This window comes from Somniosus microcephalus, chromosome 28, assembly GCF_052327205.1.
Source record: "Somniosus microcephalus isolate GS21.2 chromosome 28, FLI_Smic_1.0, whole genome shotgun sequence".
Classification (NCBI taxonomy): Eukaryota; Metazoa; Chordata; class Chondrichthyes; order Squaliformes; family Somniosidae; genus Somniosus; species Somniosus microcephalus.
This window is the reverse complement of record NC_141014.1, coordinates 17,326,750-17,350,664: the sequence shown is the minus strand read 5'-3', so window position 1 is coordinate 17,350,664 and position 23,915 is coordinate 17,326,750. Positions and strand designations below refer to the sequence as shown.

General features: G+C 46.5%; 1 protein-coding gene across 1 annotated transcript in view; it reads right to left on the bottom strand.

Moving 5' to 3' along the window:
* The window catches only part of aco2 (aconitase 2, mitochondrial), a 71,178-nt gene that overhangs the window by 18,018 nt on the left and 29,245 nt on the right, over positions 1-23,915 (bottom strand). Inside the window, exons 8-12 of the mRNA XM_085969539.1 lie at positions 18,538-18,629; positions 13,657-13,762; positions 4,697-4,854; positions 2,440-2,513; positions 351-462 (exon numbers count right to left, since the gene is read on the bottom strand). Coding sequence (XP_085825665.1) covers positions 351-462; positions 2,440-2,513; positions 4,697-4,854; positions 13,657-13,762; positions 18,538-18,629 — 542 coding nt within the window. The remainder of the gene's footprint in view (positions 1-350; positions 463-2,439; positions 2,514-4,696; positions 4,855-13,656; positions 13,763-18,537; positions 18,630-23,915) is intronic.

Below are 23,915 nucleotides of genomic sequence, written 5' to 3'. Positions count from 1 at the left end.
TGCCATTACAGGAAACACTGCAATGGTGCTTAACAAGACCGCCCCCCACCTTGTTGGGGTATAGTTTCATGGGTAGTGATTTCTCTTCAGTACTTCATCCAAGTGGCCATTACGGCACAGCGCTTAAAGCACAGCAACAGGCCATTCGGCCCAACCGGTCCATACTGCTTATACTCTGCACAAGTATAGTTTCCATACCTGCCCCCATAATCTCGATTCTCTTCTCCGTCGTGCAAGTCTCCTCGTTAAATGTATCAATGCTATTATTCACGAGTCAGTCTTGACGGAGTGTCATCAGACTTCTTTTGAAAATTAAAACTAAAAACACACAGGCGTCCTGGAGATTTTACCTCGGGCGATGTGACGAAGGCGTGTGTGGCAGGGTTAGCATCGTTGCGCCCAGTGAAGTTTCTGTTGTAGGAGGTCACAATGGTGTTCTTCTCACCTTTCTTAACGTCCCGCCTTGAGGGGAAGTTTTAAAAAAAGACTAAAGTAAGTTGGACCCAGGAACAGGCAAAACGACGGTTTGAAAATATTCTTCAAAGGGGATTTCATTCAAACATTCACAACAGATCAAATGACGTATGGAGGAGAAATTGGGTCAATGGGCTTATATTCACTAGAGTTTAGAAGAATGAGAGGGGATCTCATTGAAACTTATAAAATTCTAACAGGACTAGACAGACTAGATGCAGGAAGGATGTTCCCGATGGCGGGGGAGTCCAGAACCAGGGGTCACAGTCTAAGGATAAGGGGTAAGCCATTTAGGACTGAGATGAAGAGGAGTTTCTTCACCCAGAGAGTGGTGAACCTGTGGAATTCTCTACCACAGAAGGCAGTTGAGGCCAATTCATTAAGTATATTCAAGGAGTTGTTAGATATATTTCTTAAAGCTAAAGGGATCAAGGGATATGGAGAGAAAGCAGGGACAGGGTACTGAATTTGGATGATCAGCCATGATCTCATTAAATGGCAGAGCAGGCTCGAGGGGCCGAATGGCCTACTTCTGCTCCTATCTTCTATGTTTCTAAATCAAGTCATTTAATTGAAGTAGCATCAATTCAAACAGAGTAGCCAGGCAGATGGCAATGCAGAGCAGAGTCGAAGTGGTGTGCAATTCTGCTTTACAGCACATTAAATCGCTTCATTGGTGGGGTACCTACAGCCCTACTTTCATTAGCAGGACCTTAACTTACAGGGAGCATTAAAATAGCACTGACAGCATTAAAATTAACAGCATTTTGCCATCTTCTGGCTGGTGTTGCCTATCGCCATCATCACAGATTTAAATAGGACAACTCCCAAGTTCATCAGCCATCTGATTATATCGAGATAGAGGAGCTTCGCTTTATACATTCTTCTCCCCTTCTCTCCTGACGCCGCCAACTCTTTATGCTGCACAAAGGCCGGCAACACTTCAAAGAAATCTTGAGAAACGGTTCTTTGTGGGGGAGTCTAGACAGTGAGTGTTGGCAGGTTATTCGACTGCCGAGGCGGCTATCTTAGCGTAGCCCCACCCAATGTCAACACGCACATGTTCAAGTAGACATCACTGGACAGGGATCGGCACTGAAAAGCCTCGGCGATTTCCCACCACCCCCCCAGCCCAGCGATGCTGCGACCAACTTTAGTGCCCACTGCTGCCTCAGCGAAGATTCAGGATTAAACGCGGGACTTTTCTGATCTGTAGGACGTGCCAACTGAGCCCATAACTATTACATTTCAGATTATTGAACATAAGAACAAGAGAACTAGGAGCAGGAGTAGGCCATGCGGCCCTTCAAGCCTGCTCTGCCATTCAATAAGATCATGGCTGATCTTCTACCTCAACTCCACCTTCCCGCCCGATCTCCATATCCCTTGATTCCCTTAGTAACAAAAAATCTATCGCTCTCTGTCTTGAATATACTCAATGACTGAGCCTCCACAGCCCTCTGGGGTAGAGAATTCCAAAGATTCATCACCCTCAGTGAAGAAATTCCTCCCCATCGCAGTCCTAAATGGCTGACCTCTTATTTTGAGACTGACACCTAGTTCTAGACTTCCCAGCCAGGGAAAAATATCCTCCCAGCATCTAGCCTGTCAAACCCTGTAAGAATTTTATACATTTCAACGAGATCACCTCTCATTCTTCTAAACTCTATAGGGAATATAGGCCTAGTCTACTCAATCTCTCATTTTGAAAACCAAATGGAATGGTCGTCAGATCAGTGCAAAGGAGCCACACTGCAGCGAATTACCTCACAGACCAGTGGCTTTGGAAGCTGGAGGCTGCAGGTTTTTTTTGGGTCTGGTTGTGTAAATCCCAACTTGGAGCCACCTTGCACTTATTCTAACACAATGCTCATGAGCCAGTACCATTGTGGGAAGATAAGCTAGTTTCTGATGTAGCCTCATGCTTAGTGCAGTTAGAAGAAAATTGAAGTGCAACTCCTCTACCTGTCCCACTGTCCAATGCAGGGCCCACACGCATTCGCGAGAACAATCCCACCGACGTCTCTCAGGATCTTGGCCTGTGAAGACAGAAAGTTGAGTTAAGTCTGGAAGACTGGGGCAGGGGGGAGCTTCTCCAAACAGTCTGTTGCTCCTCCTCAGATTAAAGCTCCACAATGCAGAAAAGGTCTTTGCCTGAAGCAGCAGAGGTCATAATAAGGCCCGTCCAACCTGTCCTTTCAGTAAACTTGTGGCTCTACAGATTTCTGGGCCTCAATTCACAACCGGTCTCTGACTGAGGAACGTCGAATGAGCTGGGAGTTGCCACCGATCCCATTCTTGTCTTTATCTTTCCAATACCGAGGTCAGGGAGGGAGATTGGGCCTCAGAGAGGGATTGTTGTCGTGGGGGGGAGGGGAGGGGGGGGGGGGGGGGGCAAGGGGTTGGTGTCCGGGGAGGGCGGCCCGCGCTCTTTTAATGTGCTACCCCTCACAGAGCCACGACTTTGGAGGCTGGGTAAATCCCAACTTGGACTCCGGCTCCTCCCGCCTCCAGTTCAGTTAAGTATGGGGGCCTTCCGGTCAGTTACTGCCACAATGCGCTCAGTGAGGTCAACACCTGGCGAGTGAAGCGTTGGGGAAAAAAATTGTAAACGGAAATCGAAGCTTGTGTGGAGCGCCCAGGCCAGTTGGGCCGAATGGCCTGTAAATTCTATGTAATTCTCACCCAGAGATGCGGAGATCAACTGTACCAGCCCCAGCTGCTGATCTGCCTTCAGAACAGCAATGAACATGACTGGGATCACCATTTCCAATGCCACTATGGTTGGATTTGGATAAGTGTTTTTCAAACTTGTGTGTTGGGTGGGAGGGAAGCTCTATAAATATTGACACGTACACAGACACCGTTCCCCCCTCCACCCCGTGCTGTCTTTCAAAAGACAGCTTCAACTACTCAAAGGAATGCTACGCTATCACTGCAAGAAAAGGCTGTTTGTCTATATAGTAGGAATTATGTGGTAGTAAATCAACACAGAAAAATATAGAAATCCGATGGATAGAAATTGAATGGCCTCATGGATCCCACCACAGCACCACCTCTCCCCCAGGGTCCAAAGACTCTAGTCTGAGAACCTATGATTTACTACGCAAATTGCCAACTTATGTCATCTGGTGTCACCAGCCTCGAGAGGTATATCCAAGAGCACAAAATAAAAGCCCGAAGGGCTGTTGGGTCTCTTAGTACCCAGTTTTGGAAAGGGAGTTGAAAAATCCCAAATCTACTCTAAATTCACCAAAATGACTCCCTCTTTCTTTCAATCCATTGAAGGCTGTAATTTGAACAAATAACCTCACGAACACAACGGAGACTTAATTTGTGACCACAATGGACAAGTCCTTGGAGAGCAAAAGACAAACCCATTGAGATCCAGGGCACTGATCTCACTAGTATAAATTGCAACACTTACAACCTCAGAGTGCATCAGTGCACAAGAAGCGCTGCCAGGTTTACAGTTCACCAAAAAAACTACTGTACACATGCAAAATTTAAATCTTATACTTCAACATTTCAACTGAGCTCTTCCAGTGGCATCAGGGTTTGAGGCCCAATCTGGGACTGCAGTTGGGACACTACAATAACTTCTTCCCCATCAGGTTAGGGAGGGGACTGTTGGAGAGTGTAGGCACGGATAGAATCAGGCTCGGTTGCGACGCCCTCAACGGGATGAATATTCTGCCGACACTCAACATCTCGGCTCATACTGGAAGAATGATGAGGGATTTCCAGCAACAATAATTTGCATTTATATAGTGCCTTTCATGTAGTGAAACGTCCCAAAGAGCTCCACAGGAGCAATTATCAAACAAAATTTGACACTGAACCACATAAGGAGGTATTCGGACGTGACCAAAAGCTTGGTCAAAGGTTTTAAGGGGGGTCTTAAACGAGGAGAGGTAGCGGGGCGGAGTGGTTTAGGGAGGGAATTCCAGAGTTTAGGGCCGAGGCAGCTGAAGGCACGGCCGCCAATGGTGGAGCAATTAAAATAGGGCGTCTGCAAGAGGTCAGAATTGGAGGAAGCAGAGATCTCAGCATACGTGGAAGCATCTGTGCCTTCGTGCAGGATAGGAATATTGGGGACGAGGCAGGAGAAAAAAATGACTGGTAATATGCTTTAAGTAGAGAGGTGGGCACAATCTTGGAGACCACATATCATGGGTTTCATTGAAGTGCACTGGGAACAGAATTGCAGATGAGTACTCACATATCCGTCTCTCTCGATGGTAGCACGGATCTGCTCAGAGCCTGGCGTTACAGTGAACTGTGACTTACACTTCAGGCCATGGTCGAGTGCTTGTTGAGCCACGGCAGCTGAACGGCCCATATCTTCATAGCTGCTGTTGGTACAGCTGCCAATCAGACCTGCCGACACAAAAACATTGGTCCAACTTAGCACTGGAATCCAGAAAGTGTTATTGCATATAAAACTCTATTTCTCTCTTCACCCCCACCCCCCCATACTATTTCATAAAATGTGTGTGTAAACGCACGAAGCGTGGTAAACAAGGTTGGTGAGCTGCAGGTGCAAATAGCTACATGGGAATATGATGTTGTGGCGATAACGGAGACCTGACTCAAAAAAGGGCAGGATTGGATTTTAAATATTCCTGGATATAAGGTGCTCAGGAAAGAAAGGAGGTGGGGTGGCAGTATTAGTTAAGGAGAATGCTACAGTACTGGAGAGAGAGGATGCCCTGGAGGGATCAAGGACAGAATCTATTTGGTTAGAGTTAAGAAACAACAGAGGTGCGATTACACTACGAGGTGTATTCTGTAGGCCACCAATGAGTACAAAGGATATAGAGGAGCAAATTTTCAGGGAAATTACAGAGAGGTGCAAGAACTATAGAGTAGTGATAATGGGGGACTTCAATTATCCTAACATAGACTGGGATAGTAATAGCGTAAAGGGCAGAGAGGGGGGAAGAATTTATGAAGTGTGTTCAGGAGAACTTTCTTGATCAGTATGTATCTGGCCCAACAAGGAAGGAGGCATTGCTGGATCTGGTTCTGGGGAATGAGGTGGGTCAAGTGGAGCAAATGTCAGTAGGGGAACATTTAGGGAACAGTGATCATATTTTCATAAGGTTCAGATTAGCTTTGGAAAAGGACAGGGAGCAATCTAGAGTAAAAATACTTAATTGGAGGAAGGCAAATTTCAGTGGGTTAAGAACAGATCTGGCCTGGGTAAATTGGAATCAAAGATTGGCAGGCAAAGCAGCAATCGAACAACGGGCTGCTTTTAAAGAGGAGATGGTTTGGGTACAGTCAAGGGGGAAAGGTAGGGCAACTAAAGCCAAAGCTCCCTGGATGTCAAAAGAGAGAGAGAGTAAGATAAAGCAGAAAAAGAGCGTGTATGACAGATGTCAGATTGAGAATACAAGTGAGAATCAGGCTGAATATAGAAAGTTCCGAGGGGAAGTGAAAAAGAAAATAAGAGGGGCAAAGAGAGAGTATGAGAACAGATTGGCAGCCAACATAAAAGGGAATTCAAAAGTATTCTATGGGTATACAAATAAAAAACTGGTAGTAAGAGGAGGGGTGAGGCTGATTAGGGAGCAAATAGGAGACCTACGCATGGAGGCAGAGGGCATTGCTGAGGTACTAAATGAGTACTTTGCATCTTTCTTCATCAAGGAAGAAGATGCTGCCAAAGTCATAGTGAAAGAGGAGGTGGTAGAGATACTGGATGAGATAAAAATTGAGAGAAGGTACTAGAAAGGCTGATAAGTCACCAGGACCAGATAGGATGCAGCCTAGGATGCTGAGGCAGGTTAAGGAAATCGCGGAGATACTGGCCATAACGGTAGCACAGTGGTTATGTTACTGGACTAGTAATCCAGAGGACTGATCCAGAGACACGAGTTCAAATCCCACCACGGCAGCTGGGGAATTTAAATTCAGTTAATTAAATAATATAAAAAAACTGGGGAAAAAAATGGTGACATGAAACTAGCAAATTGTCGTAAAAACCCATCTGGTTCACTAATGTCCTTTAGGGAAGCAAATCTGCTTACCTGGTCTGGTCTATACGTGACTCCAGACCCACAGAAATGTGGTTGACTCTTACCTGCCTTCTGGATTGCTAGGCCACTTCACTCAGTTGCAACAAACCACTAGGAAAAGCAAGAAGAAGAAACCCGGCATTGACCTCGGCACCGGCTTCAGACACGAAAACGGCACACCCAGCCCAGTCCTCCTCACTAACATCTGGGGACTTGTGCCAAAATTGGGAGAGCCGTCCCACATTCGAGTCAAGCAGCAGCCTCACAGTCAAACTCTCAGAATCATACCTTTCAGCCAATGTCCCACCGGCAGGACAGACCCACCAGAGGTGGCAGCACAGTGGTATACGGTCGGAGTGGCCCTGGGAGTCCTCAACATTGACTCCGGACCCTATGAAGTCTCATGGCTTCAGGTCAAGTACGGGCAAGGAAACCTCCTGCTGATTGTCATCTACCGCCCTCCCTCAGCTGATGAATCAGTATTCTTCCTGAAGGACATAGCTGCCAGACTGGGACTGTGGTAGGTGACCTCATCCTCACCTGTCGCAGATGCATCTGTCCATGACAACATTGGTAGCAGTGACCACCGCATAGTCGTTATGGAGACGAAGTCCCATGTTCACACTGAGGACATCCTCCATCGTGTTGTGTGACACTACTACTGTGCTAAATGGGATAGATACTGAACAGATCGAGTAGCTCAAAACTGGACATCCATGAGGCACTGTGGGCCATCAGCAGCAGCAGAATTTTATTCCACCACAACCTGTAACCTCATGGCCTGGCATATCCCTCACTCTACCAGTGCCATCAAGCCAGGGGACCAACCCTGGTTCAATGAGGAGTGCAGAAGAGCATGCCAGGAGCAGCACCAGGCGTACCTAAAAATGAGGTGCCATCTTGGGGAAGCTGCAACATAGGACAACATGCATGCAAAACAGCGGAAGCAGCATGCTATAGACAGAGCGAAGCAATCCCACAATCAACAGATCAGATCAAAGCTCTGTAGTCCTGCCACATCCAGTCGTGAATGGCGGTGGACAATTAAACAACTAAAGAGAGGAGGAGGCTCCATGAATATCCCCATCTTCGATGATGGCAGAGCCCAGCACTCGAGTGCAAAAGACAAGGCTGAAGTGTTTGCAACCATCTTCAGCCAGAAGAGCCATATCGGCCTCCTCCTGAGGTCCCCACCATTAGAAATAGCCAATCTTCAACCAATTTGATTCACTCCACGTGATATTAAGAAACGACTGAGCGCACGGGACACAGCAAAGGCTATGGGCCCTGATAGCATCCCGGCTATCGTGCTGAAAATTTGTGCTCCAGAACTAGCAGCGCCTCTAGCCAAGCTGTTCCAGTACAGCTACAACACTGGCATCTATCCTACAATGTGGAAAACTGCCCAGGTATGTCCTGTCCACAAAAAGCAGGACAAATCCAATACAGCCAATTACCGCCCCATCAGTCTACTCTCAATCATCAGCAGGGTGATGGAAGGTGTCATTGACAGTGCTATCAAGCGGCACTTATTCACCAATAACCTGCTCACCGATGCTCAGTTTGGGTTCCGCCAGGACCACTCGGCTCCAGCCCTCATTACAGCCTTGGTCTAAACATGGACAAGAGAGCTGAAATTCAGAGGTGAGTTAAGAGTGACTGCCCTTTACATCAAGGCAGCATTTGACAGAGTATGGCATCAAGGAGCCCTAGTAAAACTGAAGTCAATGGAAATCAGGGGGAAACTCTCCACTGGCTAGAGTCATACCTAGCACAAAGGAAGATGGTTGTAGTTGTTGGAGGTCAATCATCTCAGCCCCAGGACATCACTACAGGAGTTCCTCAGGGCAGTGTCCTAGGCCCAACCATCTTCAGTTGCTTCATCAATGATCTTCCCTCCATCATAAGGTCAGAAGTGGAGATGATTGCAGTGTTCAGTTCCATTCGCAACTCCTCAGATAATGAAGCAGTCCATGCCCAAATGCAGAAAGACCTGGATGATATTCAGGCTTGGTCTGATAAGTGGCAAGTAACATCCGCGCCACAGAAGTGCCAGGCAATGACTATCTCCGAGAGTCTAACCACTACCCCATGACATTCAACGGCATTACCATCGTCGAATCCCCCACCATCAACATCTTGGGGAGGTCACCACTGACCAGAAACTTAACTGGACCAGCCACATAAATACTGTGGCTACAAGAGCAGGTCAGAGGCTGGGTATTCTGCTGCGAGTGTCTCACCTCTGACTCCTCAAAGGCTTTCCACCATCTACAAGGGGCAAGTCAGGAGTGTGATGGAATACTCGCCACTTGCCTCAATGACTGCAGCTCCAACAACACAAGAAGCTCGCCACCATCCAGGACAAAGCAACCCACTTGTTTCGCACCCCACCCGCCACCTTAAACATTCATTCTCTCCACCACTGGCGCAATGTGTCTGCAATGTGTACCATCTACACGATGCACTGCAGCAACTCGCCAAGGCTTCTTCAGCAGCACCTCCCCAACCCACGACCTCTACCACTAGAAGGACAAGGGCAGCAGGAACACCACCACCTGCAAATTCACACCATCCTGACTTGGAAATATATCGCCGTTCCTTCATCGTTGCTGGGTCAAAATCCAGGAACTCCCTCCCTAACAGCACTGTGGGAGTACCTTCACCACACGGGCTGCAGCGGTTCAAGGCAGCAGCTCACCACCACCTTCTCAAGGGCAATTAGGGATGGGCAATAAATGAGCCGCCTTCTTGAACCGCTGCAGTCCACGTGGTATACTTTTGTAACGGTTTTGGTAGAACTGAGTGGCTTGCTCAGCCATTTCAGAGGGCAGTTAAGAGTCAACCACGTTGCTGTGGATCTGGCGTCACATCGGCCAGACCGGGTAAGGGCGGTAGATTTCCTTCCTTAAAAAGGACATTAGTGAACCAGATGGATTTTTTAATGACAATCCGGTAGATTCATGGTTATCATTACTGGTGCTAGCTTTTTTTATTCCAGTTTTAATTAATTAACTGAATTTAAATTCCCCAGCTGCCGTGGTGGGATTTGAACTAATTGTCATCGGATCATTAGCCCAGGCCTCTGGATTACTGGCCCAGTAACATAACCACTCTGCTACCGTTCCCATAATACCTGGCACCTGCGGAGCCGCACCACTCGAAGGAGTCATTGGCTTTGGTGTAGGAGGAGAGGAAATACAACATCAAACTGTTTAAGTCTCTGCGACTCCACTCTAACCTGCGGAATGTGGATGCATGGGAGGCGTTGGGGACAATCAAAGGTTGTAACGTGTACACTTTCCCCCTCAAAAAAAAACGTACTCAAAATAAGGGCTCAATGTGCAAGGTGCATCCAAATTTTATTTTTCCGTTTCCAATTTTAAGGCATCATTGGCAGCTAAATATTCCGGGTTAAAGGATCTTTGGGAAGGACTGGGAAATTTGGAAAAGAGGGGAAGTAACAATATTGATTAAACCCCCCCCCCGCCCCACAATTCCCGCAGTAGGAAGAAGGGATTTCAATAATGGTGATCGGCAGTGGAAACACTATGGGTAGAGTTAAGGAGCAGTAAAGGATGCAAGACTCTGGCAGGAGTCATCGACAGACCTCCTGATAGTAGTGATGTAGTTGGGGGGGGGGGGGGGGGGGGTGGTGGGGGGAGATGTGCAACTAGAGAGATCAGGGAAGCATGTAGCAAAAACAGTGGTTTAATGGCCGATTTTAATTTTCACACAAACTGGGAGAAGCAGAACACTTGGAGTAAAATGGTGGCCGCGGCTTCCTCCTCCTATCCAGACAGGTTCACGCCCGCTGCCATTTTAACTGCCAGGTTTACGGCAGCGTCAGGGAGGCCTGGGCCGCCGTTAATATTTAAATGCCGGGATCCTACGATGCCATTAGGATTCCACCGGTGATTTTTACTTCGGGGAAGCTGTGGAGGAGAGCATTGGTATAGTTGAGCCCGGGGCAACCTTTGGAACGACGTGATGAGAAACCATCGCAAATGTAGCAATTGCAGAGAGATGGGTAAAATTAAAACTGAAGAAAAAGGCGTCCACTGAGTACATAGACAATAAAGGAGGGGATGACAAAAGGGAATATACGAAGGGGTTAGGATAGAAGTCCAGAAAACAATTAGGAAAGCAAAGAGGAACTACGAAATCAAATTATCAAGGAATATAAAAAGAAATAGCACAGACACATAAATAAAAGAAAACTCGGGAGGGGGATAGGGCCACTAAGGGATCCACAAGACAAACTCACAAGTAATGACAGCAATATTGAACAGTTACTTTGCCTCGGTATTTATCAGGGAGACCAACAGGGTGGGCATGACATTAGAAGGAGATTTAAAAAAAATATATAAAGACATTTATGATAGAAAAGGGGAGATAATTGATAAAGTAACCAAACTTAGAGAGGATAAAACCCCTGGTCCGGATGGATTGCATCTGCACACATTAAAAGAAGCTAGGGAAGAGATAGCAGAGGCACTATTAAATATTTATAAGAAAAGGGACTAGTACCAGAGGACTGGCAGACAGCTAGTACGATTCCTATATTTAAAAAGGGAGATAGTCAAGGGAACTATAGACCAGTTAACTTAATGTCGGTAGTAGGAAAGATAATGGAATCCTTACTCAAAGATTACATAGCGTTACAGAGTTTACAGCACAGAAACAGGCCATTCGGCCCAACTGGTCTATGCTTCACACTAGCCTCCTCCCACCCTATCAGCATACTCTTCGATCCCTTTCTCCCTCATGTACTTATCTAGCTTCCCCTTAAATGCATCTATGTTAAACGCCACCATGTGGTAGCGAGTTCCCCATTTTTACCACTGAGTAAAGAAGTTAAAGGGAGAAAGGGAAGGGCATCCTAACCAACCCTGGTCTTATCCTCATCAGGCATCCAAACACCCAGTCTGGGTCAGTGGAGAACAATCAGCAGCGGGAACCCTGGCAGATTTTTCCTTTCCGAGGGTGGGACTGAGACCAACAACAGCACCCCCATCACTCCAACAGCTGAGCTCCACTAACTCAGCACAGACCAGGGATCACACCTGGACATGATGGGGTCTATGCAATGGAAAAACAACGGAAAATATAGTAAAGAATTAATCAGCACGGATTTCAAAAGGGAAGGTCAGGCTTGACCAACCTTATTGAATTCTTTGAAGTAACAGAAAGAGCAGACAAGGGGAATGCAGTAGATGTAATATATTTGGATTTTCAAAAGGCTTTCGATAAGGTACCGCATAGTAGACTCATGCCCAAGGTCATCGCATGTGGAGTCAAGGGACAAGTAGTAGAATGGATAGCACGCTGGCTACAAAACAGAAGAGAGAGAGTAGGAGTTAAGGGTAGTTATTCAGACTGGCAAAAAGGTAGGAAGTGGTGTTCCACAGGGATCGGCGCTGGAACCACTGTTGTTCACCATTAGCATAAACAATTTGAACTCGGGAATTGGAAGCACAATTCCAAAATTTGCGGATGACACCAAATTGGGGGGTACAGTTAATACTGAAGAGGACTGTGACAAATTACAAGAGGGTGTTAACAAACTTGTGGAGTGGGCGTGGAATTGGCAAATGCATTTCAATATAGCCAAGTGTGAGGTGGTGCATTTCAGTAGGAAGAATAAGGCGGCCACATGCTCCTTGGAAAATAAAGAGTCTAAATAAGGTAGAGGAGCAGAGGGATCTAGGAGCACAGATATACAAATCACAAAGTAGTGATGCACGTTAAATAAGGCCATAAAAAAGCAAACCTTAGAGAGGAGACAACAGTTGAAATTGGGGCATAGTTGGAAGAGGACCAAGGTTTTTCCTGTGAGAAGTAGCTGTAACAATGGTAATCTTTAAGAGCAAAGGATAAATCCTGATGAGAAGGCATTCTTGCAAATTCTTGGACCAGATCCCTTTTAGAGATTTTAACAATCCAGAAATAATGACTTTTTCTGGTCGTCTATCCACTATTGTAAGGGTGAGAGGAGAATGCCTTTAACCTCCAATTTTGTTTCAAGCTTGTGAATTCTGTAATTGTGTCCAAGTTATATTGGGATTTCTCCTCTGTTGCTCTCCCAGTGCTACAGACCATATTCTGGTTGAACATGTGTTGCCTGGAAGCTTGCCTGAAGGCTGCTGGAGCCAGGTGACAGGAAGATGTGTTCAGAAGCACCCTGGGGAGAACTACTGCTTCAAATATCTTTTTCTGTCGACGGAAAGTGTCTGCATCTCAGCTCAGTACCTCCCCATCCCCCCCACAGGACAGTCAGGATCAGCAGCTCACCAGGTGGCGCGACTTGTCGGAGTACTGACACACAAGCAAAACTCCAATTGTTCTTTTTTCAAATTGAACATGTAGCTAGCTCTATACATGGAGGAGCGTAGAGATCTCAGAGGGTTGTAGGACTGGAGGAGGTTAGAGTTAGGGAGGGGTGAGGCCATGGAGGGATTTGAAAACAAGGATGAGAATTTTAAAATCAAGGCGTTGCTCTACTGGGAGCCAATGTAGGTCAGTTAGCATAAAGCAATTACTTCATTCATTCAGTGTACAACCAGGACAACTATTTCCACTAGCAAAACAGACTTTTTTTTTTTCCCCCAGTTGTTGCATCCCCCTGCCCCTGAAGGCAGCGAATCTCTCACCAGAGCAGTTCTGCAGGGTTTGGCTGACATTATTTGTGCGTGAGCCTCAATGGTGAGTCTCCACAGGCTATTTGGATGTTGCCTTCATGGAGGATGCGACAGCCAAGCCCATTCCCTGTCCACGCATGCGTTCCCTCGGTAGGAGTCGCTAAACAGCTATCAGGAGCAGGAACCCTGGATGATTCTCTTCCCGATCCTAAGGGCACTCTGGCCAATTTTCGTGCCCTTGTTGCTGCCCCAGTTGAGGTTGGGTAACTCAGCGCCTGGGATCTTCCGTCTGTATGGCTCAGGGACTTTACCTTAGTCATAGGGGCAGCTATGGACAAAAACAAAAAACAAATCTGAACACACCTATCCCCATCAACCCACAGCACATAGTCCATAAAATTAGAGGGATACCCTGGGATGATTCCTTAGCTGCTATCTCAAGGGTCACTGTATATTAATCCACGCCTAGTTGGCAAAGCAAAACAGAGCTGCTTAAATTGAAAGTTTCTGTCACGTACCAACTCGGATATCAAGAGGCCAACCGCTCTTCTCTGCCACTGCCCCGACCTCTGACACTGAATGTGCAAGGTCAGGGGTGAAAGGTCCATTAATATGTGGTTTAAGCTGAAACAAAAGAAAATAAGCACATTCCAGCAAGGTAGTGAAAGAAAGGTTAGTTTGCAAAGTACAAGGACCCATCTTTCGGATGATACATTAAACCGAGGCCCCGTCTGCGCTCTCAGGGGAACGTAAAAGATCCCATGGCACTATTTCGCAGAAGAGATGGGGAGTTATCCCCGGTGTCCTGGCCAAAAGTTGGCGGAGTACGGCCAGACTGCACATGCCGACTCAACCAAGACAAGACAAAAGTCAGGAATGGGGGGAAAAAAAACCCTACAAATTCTGGAAATCTGAAATAAAAACAGAAAATGCGGGAAATACGCAGGTCAGTCGGGGGTGTTTGCTCCCCAAAACAGAACAACCTGTCCAGATGGGGACTGACCTGGTGAGTATTTCCAGTATTTTCTGTTTTTATTTCAGAAATGGGAAAGGTTAATTTAGCCCATCAAAGCTCTCCCCACTCCAGCACATTAACTGTTCCATCATGGCATCCAATTGTATTTTGTTGCCTCTATTACTTTGCCTGGTAGATTACTCCAAACATTTGTCACTCTCTGGGTAAATATATTAATTTGAGCTAAATTTACCTCTCGAACATTTCTACATATGTGCTCTGGTCTTATTTTCCTGGCATACTTTGAAGTAATATTCTGGGTTTATTTTATCTGTAACCATTTAATTCAATGCATAATGCCACACTTTGGCTCAGTTTGTACGATTCTTGCTTTGCGGTCAGAAGATTGTGGGTTCATGCCTCAGTCCAGAAGTTGGGTACTGAATTATCACCTGGACTGAGGGAATGCTGCACTGACAGAGGTGCCAACCTTCCTGAGGACTTCTCGGCCTGTACCAGTGGCTCAGGTCGATGTGAAATATCCCGTGGCACTACACAAAAATTTCTCTCAACCAACATACTTCCTTTCGTGAGGGGGGTTTGTTGAAAGCCAGACAGACACGTTCCACAGTAACCATTGTGGAGCATTACAAAGAATTAGTATAAATACTGTCACAGAACTCACCTAAAAGGTAAAGCCACTGAGGGATGTAGACCGGAGCCATAGGACCCAGAAGATTCACGGCTCAACCCCAGTCTGTGCTAAGTTAGCAGATTTCAGCCGAGCAGTAAAGGACTACAATTTAACTTAGTGGCCCCCGGTGGTGGAGGCAGTGAGTGTCCATGATTCAATCATGGGAGGACATCAGAGCCGAAACCAATCAGTTCAGAGGCATGTCGGCCCTGGCTCAGTGGGTAGCACTCATGTCTCCGAGTTAAAAGCTCATGGGTTCAAGTCCCACTGGAGCACAAAAATCTAGGCCGGCACTCCCAGTGCAATGCTGAGGGAGTGCTGCACTGTCGGAGGTGCCGTCTTTTGGATGAGACGTTAAACCGAGGCCCCTCTGCTCTCTCAGGTGGATGTAAAAGATCCCATGGCACTATTTCGAAGAAGAGCAGGGGGAGTTATCCCTGGTGTCCTGGCCAATATTTATCCCTCAATCAACATCACTAAAAACAGATTATCTGGGCATTGTCACATTGCTGTTTGTGGGAGCTTGCTGTGCATAAATTGGCAACCGTGTTTCCTCCATTACAACAGTGACCACACTTCAGAAGTGCTTCATTGGCTGTAAATTGCTTTGGGACGTCCCGAGGTCGTGAAAGGCGCTATAGAAATGCAAGTCTTTCTTTTTCAATCCTGTCCTGACATGCAGGTCACTGGATAATGATCAAAAGCAGGAACCTTAATCAACCTTATCCCTCCTACATGGTTTGGGGGTGGTGGGTGGCGGTAGAGGGAGGCTGAAGCCAATTGCATCTTACCCTACTGCCACCCTGGCCGAGAAGCAAACCTGGGGGACTTTCCTATTCCGCATGGCTCAATTCCACAATTACCAATTCAGGCATCAAAGAGTTTGCTCTTCATAAGTGGACTTAGAGCTTAGATTCCTGCCAAATAAAAATGCTGGCAGCGCACAGGTTTGTCAGCATCAGAAAAAGGAAAAAACCATGACACACGAGGTCTCTACCCAAAAGGTTGCCCCGTATTTTCAGATGGGGGTGGACCAGTATTTCCAGCATTTCCTGTTTGTCGGTGTTACTTTTAGTGTAATATTGCATTGTCGCACAGAGCATACCAGGTCCAACAAAGGAAAAGCTGGAGCTCAGAGGCATGAATCAACAGGCCAGAGAAGTAATGCTGAAACTCTCACACTTGCCAACAAACTGCTGATTTTCAAGAGGAGGAGGGGAAAAAATGCAGAATTCTGTGAAGCTATTAATGAGGCTGTTTGCAGCTTGCTGGATCAACGCACACTGTTAGGCGCTCGGCGCTCCTGTGGGATTGGTGTGTGCTGGACTGATTGAGAATACAGACATTGTTCTGTGGAACTGGGAACAACATCAATTCACCCCGCCTGCTTGGAACGCAAGCAGGGAAAGGAGCGATAAATCAGTTTCTCAATATGCAAATTGGGTCCCAAGTCACAAAAAAATTAATCTAAATAATTTTTTGCAAATAAATCAAAAATTATACAGGTTGAAATTAGCATTAGTTCACTGGACTGGGACCAGTACAATTTTAAGTGGATCAATAAGACCAGGAATGCAGCAGGTCAATACAACAGTCTATTCAAACAGCTACACAAACAAACTGCATTAGGCTCTGACATACGAAAAAATGCTGAATTAAGATAAATCCACAATTGTCACCATTTCCAAAGGCAGCATCTCAAACTGGAGCCTTGTACCGTGGTTGCCAGCTGTCCTCCACTACCTCAACCAAATAAATAAAAAGACAAACTTGTTTTTACATAGCGCCTTTCGCAACCTCAGGACGTCCCCAAAGCCTTTTACAGCCAACAAAGTACTTTTTTGAAGTGTAGTCACTGTTGTAATGTAATGAAGAAATGGCAATAATTCCTCACGTCAGCCCAGACGGGGAGAGCCAGCAGCTCTTGTTGAAGGTCTGGGTCACACCCAATCGCGCTTCACCTGCCATCCAAGTGTCTGCAGCAGGTGTTACTGGACAGCCATCAGAAGCAGCCATCTTAATTTTACCTCAATACAGGTGGGCGGACGCTCAATGAAGTGCCCCCTATTGCCAAGGCTATCAACTGGACTGGTAATCCATCGGTCTGGACTAGTAATCCATCGGCCTGGACTAGTAATCCAGGGAACGAGAATTCAAATCCCAGCAGGGCACAGGCACGACGAGCCGAATGGCCTCCTTCTGTGCCGTAAGATTTGATGATTCCGGGCAGTTTGAGAACCTGATTTCAGTTTAGAAATAAAAAGCTGGCATCAGTAAAATTGACCGTGAAGGTACCAGATTGGTGCAAAAACCCAACTGGTTCAATAATGTTCTCGAGGGAAGAAAACCTGCCGCCCATACCTGGTCTGGGCCTAAATGTGACTCCAATCCCACACCAATGCGGTTGGCTCTTAACTGTTCGCCCAAGTAGGCTCGCAAGCCACTCAGATGTATCAAAGTGTTACAAAGAATAGCGGTTCATGAACAAGGCCCACCATCACTTTCTCAGGGCAATAAATGGTGGCCTGACACCTTAACTCGGTTTCTCTCTCCATGGATGCTGCCTGGCCTGCTGAGTGTTGCCAGCATTTTTTGTTGTTATTTCTGATAAACAACTGTGTGTGTGTGTATAAAAGCACGCCAACAAACACAGGTTGCGTTACCGTTAAATTGATGGACTAATGGCTTTTACCTTTGCAGTTGCTTGCCCCAAAATGACAGGCAGCAATTGGCAGAGGAAGCCACGGCACCGTACAATAAAGACAACATGGTGGCTGCCAGCCTTGGCTCAGTTGGTAGCACTCTCGCCTTCAGGTCAGAAGGTCGTGGGTTCAATCCGCACTCGAGGCTTTAACACAATCTAGGCCGACATTCCCAGCGCAGTACTGAGGGAGCGCGGCACTGTTGGAGGTGCCGTCTTTTGAATGCCACGCTAGCCCTCTCTGGTGGGCCTGAAAGATCCCATGGAAGAGCAGGGGTGTTCTCGCCAGAGTACTGGCCAACATTTATCCCTGAACTGGGCTTATACTCGCTGGAGTTTAGAAGAATAAGAGGGGATCTCATTGAAACTTATAAAATTCTAACAGGACTGGACAGACTAGATGCAGGAAGGATGTTCCCGATGGTCGGGGAGTCCAGAACCAGGGGTCACAGTCTAAGGATAAGGGGTAAGCCATTTAGGACAGAGATGAGGAGGAATTTCTTCACCCAGAGTGGTGAACCTGTGGAATTCTCTACCACAGAAAGCAGTTGAGGCCAATTCATTAAATATATTCAAGAAGGAGTTAGATATATTTCTTAAGGCTGAAGGGATCAAGGGATATGGGGAGAAAGCAGGGACAGGGTACTGAGTTTGGATGATCAGCCATGATCTCATTGAATGGCAGAGTACACTCGAGGGGCCGAATGGCCTACTCCTGCTCCTATCTTCTATGTTTCTATGTAACTGACCATCACTAAAAAAGAGATTATCTGGTCATTTATCTCATTGCTGTTTGTGGGACTTTGCTGTGTGTTCAAAATGGCTGCTGCATTTCCCTACATCACAACAGTGACTATACTTCAACTGTACTTCATTGGTTGGGCACTTTGGGACATCCTGAGGTTGTGTTATATAAATGCAAGTCTTGCTTTCTTTGTGAATTACTCATGAAATAAGCTGAAGGAGGGCTGAATCCAGTTTTAGAACAACGTGGGCGCGATGAGGTTTTGACTGGAAACTACCACCAGATGCTGTCGAGGCTGCCTTACCTCACTGAGGTTGATTTCAATCAGCTGATCGTACTCACAGCCCTCGTCGGGAACCAGCAGGTCTTGGAACTCGTCGGCAAGGGCAGCGATCTCTGAAAATTGTGAAAGAAACAAAAAACCTTGAAAGACCTGCTCCTGCATAACACTCCATCTCTCCTGGAACAGCATCCAACTGGTTCTATCCAGGAGTCCATTCCGTCTGCTGATCACAGAAGGGAAAAACTCTGAGATCAGTACTAAATTTACCTTTTACTAGTTTGAACCTATGTTCCCCTGTCCTATTTTCTGATTACAATGGCAGCTCAGCATCTTGCAGTTGCAGCTCCGGCTCCAGGTCTAATTTAATTTAAAATCGTTTTCAGACTTTACCATTTCTATGCTATTTGCAATCTTGGATATCTCTAGATCATCTCTCAGATGCCTCCTTTCAAGGCTGAAAAGCCTAAGCTTCTTCAGTCTTTCTTTATAACTCAGATCTTCCACTCTAGGGATCAGCCTATGGCTATTCTCTGCACTGCCTTTAAAACTGTTAATAAAAACAGAAATTGCTGGACATGCTCAGCAGGTCAGGCAGCATCAGTAGAGAGAGAGAAACAGTCAACGTTTCAGGTTGATGACCTTTCATCAGAGCTGGAAAAAGTTAGAGATGTAACAAGTTTTTTTTTAATTCATTGATGGGATGTGGGCGTCGCTGGCTGGCTAGGCCTGCATTTAGTGCCCATCCCTAATTGCCCTCGAGAAGATGGTGGTGAGCCACCTTCTTGAACTGCTGCAGTCCATATGGTGTAGGTACACCCACAATGCTGTTAGGAAGGGAGTTCCAGGATTTTGGCCCAGCGACAGTGAAGGAACAGCAATACAGGTCCAAGTCAGGATGGTGTGTGGCTTGGAGGGGAACTTGTAGGTGGTGATGTTCCCATGCGTCTGCTGCCCTTGTCCTTCTAAGTGGTAGAGGTCGCGGGTTTGGAAGGTGCTGTTGAAGGAGCTTTGGCGAGTTGCTGCAGTGCATCTTGTAGGTGGTACACACTGCAGCCACAGTGCGCCGGTGGTGGAGGGAGTGAATGTTGAAGGTGGTGGATGGAGTGCCAATCAAGCGGGCTGCTTTATCCCGAATGGTGTCGAGCTTCTTGAGTGTTGTTGGAGCTGCACTCATCCAGGCAAGTGGAGAGTATTCCATCACACTCCTGACTTGTGCCTTGTAGATGGTGGAAAGCCTTTCCACCATCTACAAGGCACAAGTCAGGAGTGTGATGGAATACTCTCCACTTGCCTGGATGAGTGCAACTTCAACAACACTCAAGAAGCTCGACACCATTCGGGATAAAGCAGCCCGCTTGATTGGCACTCCATCCACCACCTTCAACATTCACTCCCTCCACCACCGGCACACTGTGGCTGCAGTGTGTACCATCTACAAGATGCACTGCAGCAACTCGCCAAAGCTCTTTCAACAGCACCTTCCAAACCCGTGACCTCTACCACTTAGAAGGACAAGGGCAGCAGACGCACGTACAGGGGCAGGGAAAGGGGGTACAGGAGGAAAGAACAAAAGAGAAGGTCTGTGATAGGATGGAAGGCAGGAGAGATTAAATGACAAAAGGGATGATGGTGCAAGGCAAAAGGAGATGGTAATGGGACAAGTAAAGAAACAAAAGATGGGTCTAGGAGAGGTGTAAATGGGAATGGCAGAATCATCAATATCTGCTGTCTGGAAAAAAAATGGGGGCAGATGTTATGATCTGAAATTGTGGAACTCGATTTTGAGTCCAGAAGGCTGTAAAGTGCCTAAATCGAAAGATGAGGTGCTGTTCCTTGAACTTATGTTGAGCTTTGTTGAAACAGTGTAAGAGGCCGAGGACAGAGAGGTGGGGGCGGCAGGGTGCACAGCGCAGCCTGTGGAGGAGCAGTGAATGACAGACCACAACTTCAGGATTTCCACGTTGGGCCGCACGTGCGCTAAATCCTGAAGTTGCGGTGGTCAGTTTCAAAGGCGAAATGGCGGCGAACGATCAGAATTCCAAGGAAAGACTGGAGAAGCTTAGGCTTGAAAGGAGGACACAGATTTAAGGTGACTGGCAGAAGCACCAAAGGCAGCATGAGGAAAACTTTTTTACGCAGCGAGTGGTTAGGATCTGGAATGCACTGCCTGAAAGGGTGGCGGAGGCAGATACCATCATGGCTTTCAAAAGGGAATTGGATAAGTAACTGAAGGAAACATTTTTTTGCAGGGCTACGAGGAAAGGGCGGGGGAGTGGGAGTAGCTGAAGTGCTCTTGCAGAGAGCCGGCACAGACTGAATGGTTACAGCACAGAAGGAAGCCATTCTATGATTCCTAGATTTAGGCTCAATTATGGAGGTAATCCGAAAGCCAAGAACAAAACTGAAGCTGTAACTCATTGCTGATTCCTGCCTGATAGAAGCAGGTTTAGACAATTATTTTCATGTTTCCTAAAAGTGTGCGCGTGCACAACAGATTCGGTTCATCTCAGTAGATGGCAGGGTGGAACAATGTGTGGAGCGCACTAACAATTAAGGAATACTGGTCTCTCCCTGTCTTAATAGGGGAGGATGGAGAATGGGCAGCACAGAAATGTGCTTGGAGGAGTTGCTGAGGTCAACAGTATGAGGGCACTGAATTAACACAGTCAAAATGATAGCAATCCACCTCAGCCCACACCGAGGCCAACTACAGCACCCCGACTGTTGCACTAGGCTTCGGTCAGCTAGCACAGCACAGGCCAAGACCCAAACCTGAAGCATTATTACTTTGTCCACACTGGGCGGTGAATTTAACAACAGAATCGTCAACAGAGCTGTACCTTGAAGACTTAATGGCCTTTAATTATGAGAGAATATCTCCATCACACCAATGTGAGCACAGGATAAATAGAGAGGAGGTGGGCCATTGCCACAACTTAGTGCATTCATTGAGGGAACAAGCTTCCTCCTCCCCATCACAAATCTTGAATGGATGAAGGTTTTCGCCTGCTCGTACTCAGAAGCAATGTCCCCCTCCAAGCTGAGAGTGTGTGCGTCAGCGCAGTGATCTGCAAGTTCCTGCGCAGTTCGCTCACAAGCTTTTACATTGGAAATCCCACGCATGCGCAGAAATTTAAAGGGACTGCACATTGAAAGAAACAGGCCACGCAGAACATAGTGCAGCAAGCCTACAGGGAACATTGCTCAGAAGGCCATTCCATCGCTTCCATAAAGAAGCTCCTTCTGACATACTGACCGTCCAGCTTTTTCAGCCTTGTTCTGGCTTTGCAGACATAATTTGGATTTAACATTGGTTTTAATATAGCCTATATATTTCTACAAGACATTTAATATTAATAGAAACATATAAAATAGGAGCAGGAGTAGGCCATTCGGCCCCTCGAGCCTGTTCCGCCATTTAATGAGATCATGGCTGATCATCCAAACTCAGTACCCTGTCCCTGCTTTCTCCCCATATCCCTTGATCCCTTTAGCCTTAAGAAATATATCCAACTCCTTCTTGAATATATTTAATGAATTGGCCTCAACTGCCTTCTGTGGAAGAGAATTCCACAGGTTCACCACTCTCTGGGTGAAGAAATTCCTCCTCATCTCAGTCCTAAATGGCTTACCCCTTATCCTTAGACTGTGACCCCTGGTTCTGGACTCCCCCGCCATCAGGAACATCCTTCCTGCATCTAGTCTGTCTAGTCCTGTTAGAATTTTATAAGTTTCAATGAGATCCCCTCTCATTCTTCTAAACTCTAGCGAATATAAGCCTAATCGACCCAATCTCTCTTCATACGTCATTCCTGCCACCCCAGGTATCAGTCTGGTGAATCTTCGTTGCACTCCTTCCATGGCAAGAACATCCTTCCTCAGATAAGGCGACCAAAACTGCACACAATACTCAAGATGTGGTCTCACCAAGGCCCTGTACAACTGCAGCAAGACATCCTTGCTCCTGTACTCGAATCCTCTCGCTATGAAAGCCAACATACAATTTGCCTTCTTAACCGCCTGCTGCACCTGCATGCTTACCTTCAGCAACTGGTGCAGAAGGACACCCAGGTCGCGTTGCACTTCCCCTTCTCCCAATCTATTGCTGTTCAGATAATAATCTGTCTTCCTGTTTTTGCCACCAAAGTGGATAACCTCACATTATCCACATTATACTGCATTTGCCATGCATCTGCCCAATCACCCAACCTGTCCAAATCATACTGGAGTTTCTCGGCATCCTCCTCACAGCACACACGCCCACCCAGCTTTGTGTCGTCTGCAAACTTGGAGATATTACATCTAGATCATCATTTATATATATTGTGAATAGCTGGGGTCCTAGCACCGATCCCTGCGGTACCCCACTAGTCACTGCCTGCCACTCAAAAAAAGACCAGTTTATTCCAACTCTTGGCTTCCTGTCTGCCAACCAGTTCTCTATCCAAGACAGTACCTTACCCCCAATCCCATGTGCTTTAACTTTACCCACTAATCTCTTATGCGGGACCTTATCGAAAGCCTTCTGAAAGTCCAAATACACCACATCCACTGGTTCTCCCTTATCTATTCTACCAGTTACATCCTCAAAAAATTCCAGTAGATTAGTCAAGCATGATTTACCTTTTGTAAATCCATGTTAGCTTTGTCCGATTCTGTCACTGTTTTCCAAGTGCCCTGCTATTACATCTTTTATAATGGACTCTAGCATTTTCCCCACTACTGATGTCAGACTTACCGGTCTATAATTCCCTGTTTTCTCTCTACCACCTTTTTTAAATAGTGGGGTTACATTAGCTATCCTCCAATCCATGTAAACTGTTCCAGAGTCTATAGAATTTTGGAAGATGACCAACAATGCATCTACTATTTCTAGGGCCACTTCCTTAAGTACCCTAGGATGTGGATTATCAGGCCCTGGGGATTTATCGGCCCTCAATCCCATCAATTTCCCTAACACCATTTCCCTACAAATACTGATTTCTTTCAGTTCCTCCCTCTCATTAGACCCCATGTTCCCCGACATCTCTGGGAGGTTATTTGTGTCCTCCTTTATGAAGACAGAACCAAAGTATGTATTTAATTGGTCTGCCATTTCTTTGTTCCCCATTATAAGTTCCCCTGATTCTGATTGCAAGGGACTTATGCTTGACTTCACCAATCTTTTTCTCTTCACATACCTATAGAAGCTTTTACAGTCAGTTTTTATGTTCCCTGCAAGCTTACTCTCAATCTATTTTCCCCCTCTTAATTAATCCCTTTGTCCTCCTTCACTGAATCCTAAACTGCTCCCAATCCTCAGGTTTGCTGCTTTTTCTGGCCAAGTTATATGTCCTCTCCTTGGATCTTATGCTATCCCTAATTTCCCTCGTTAGCCATGGTTGAGTCACCTTTTTTGT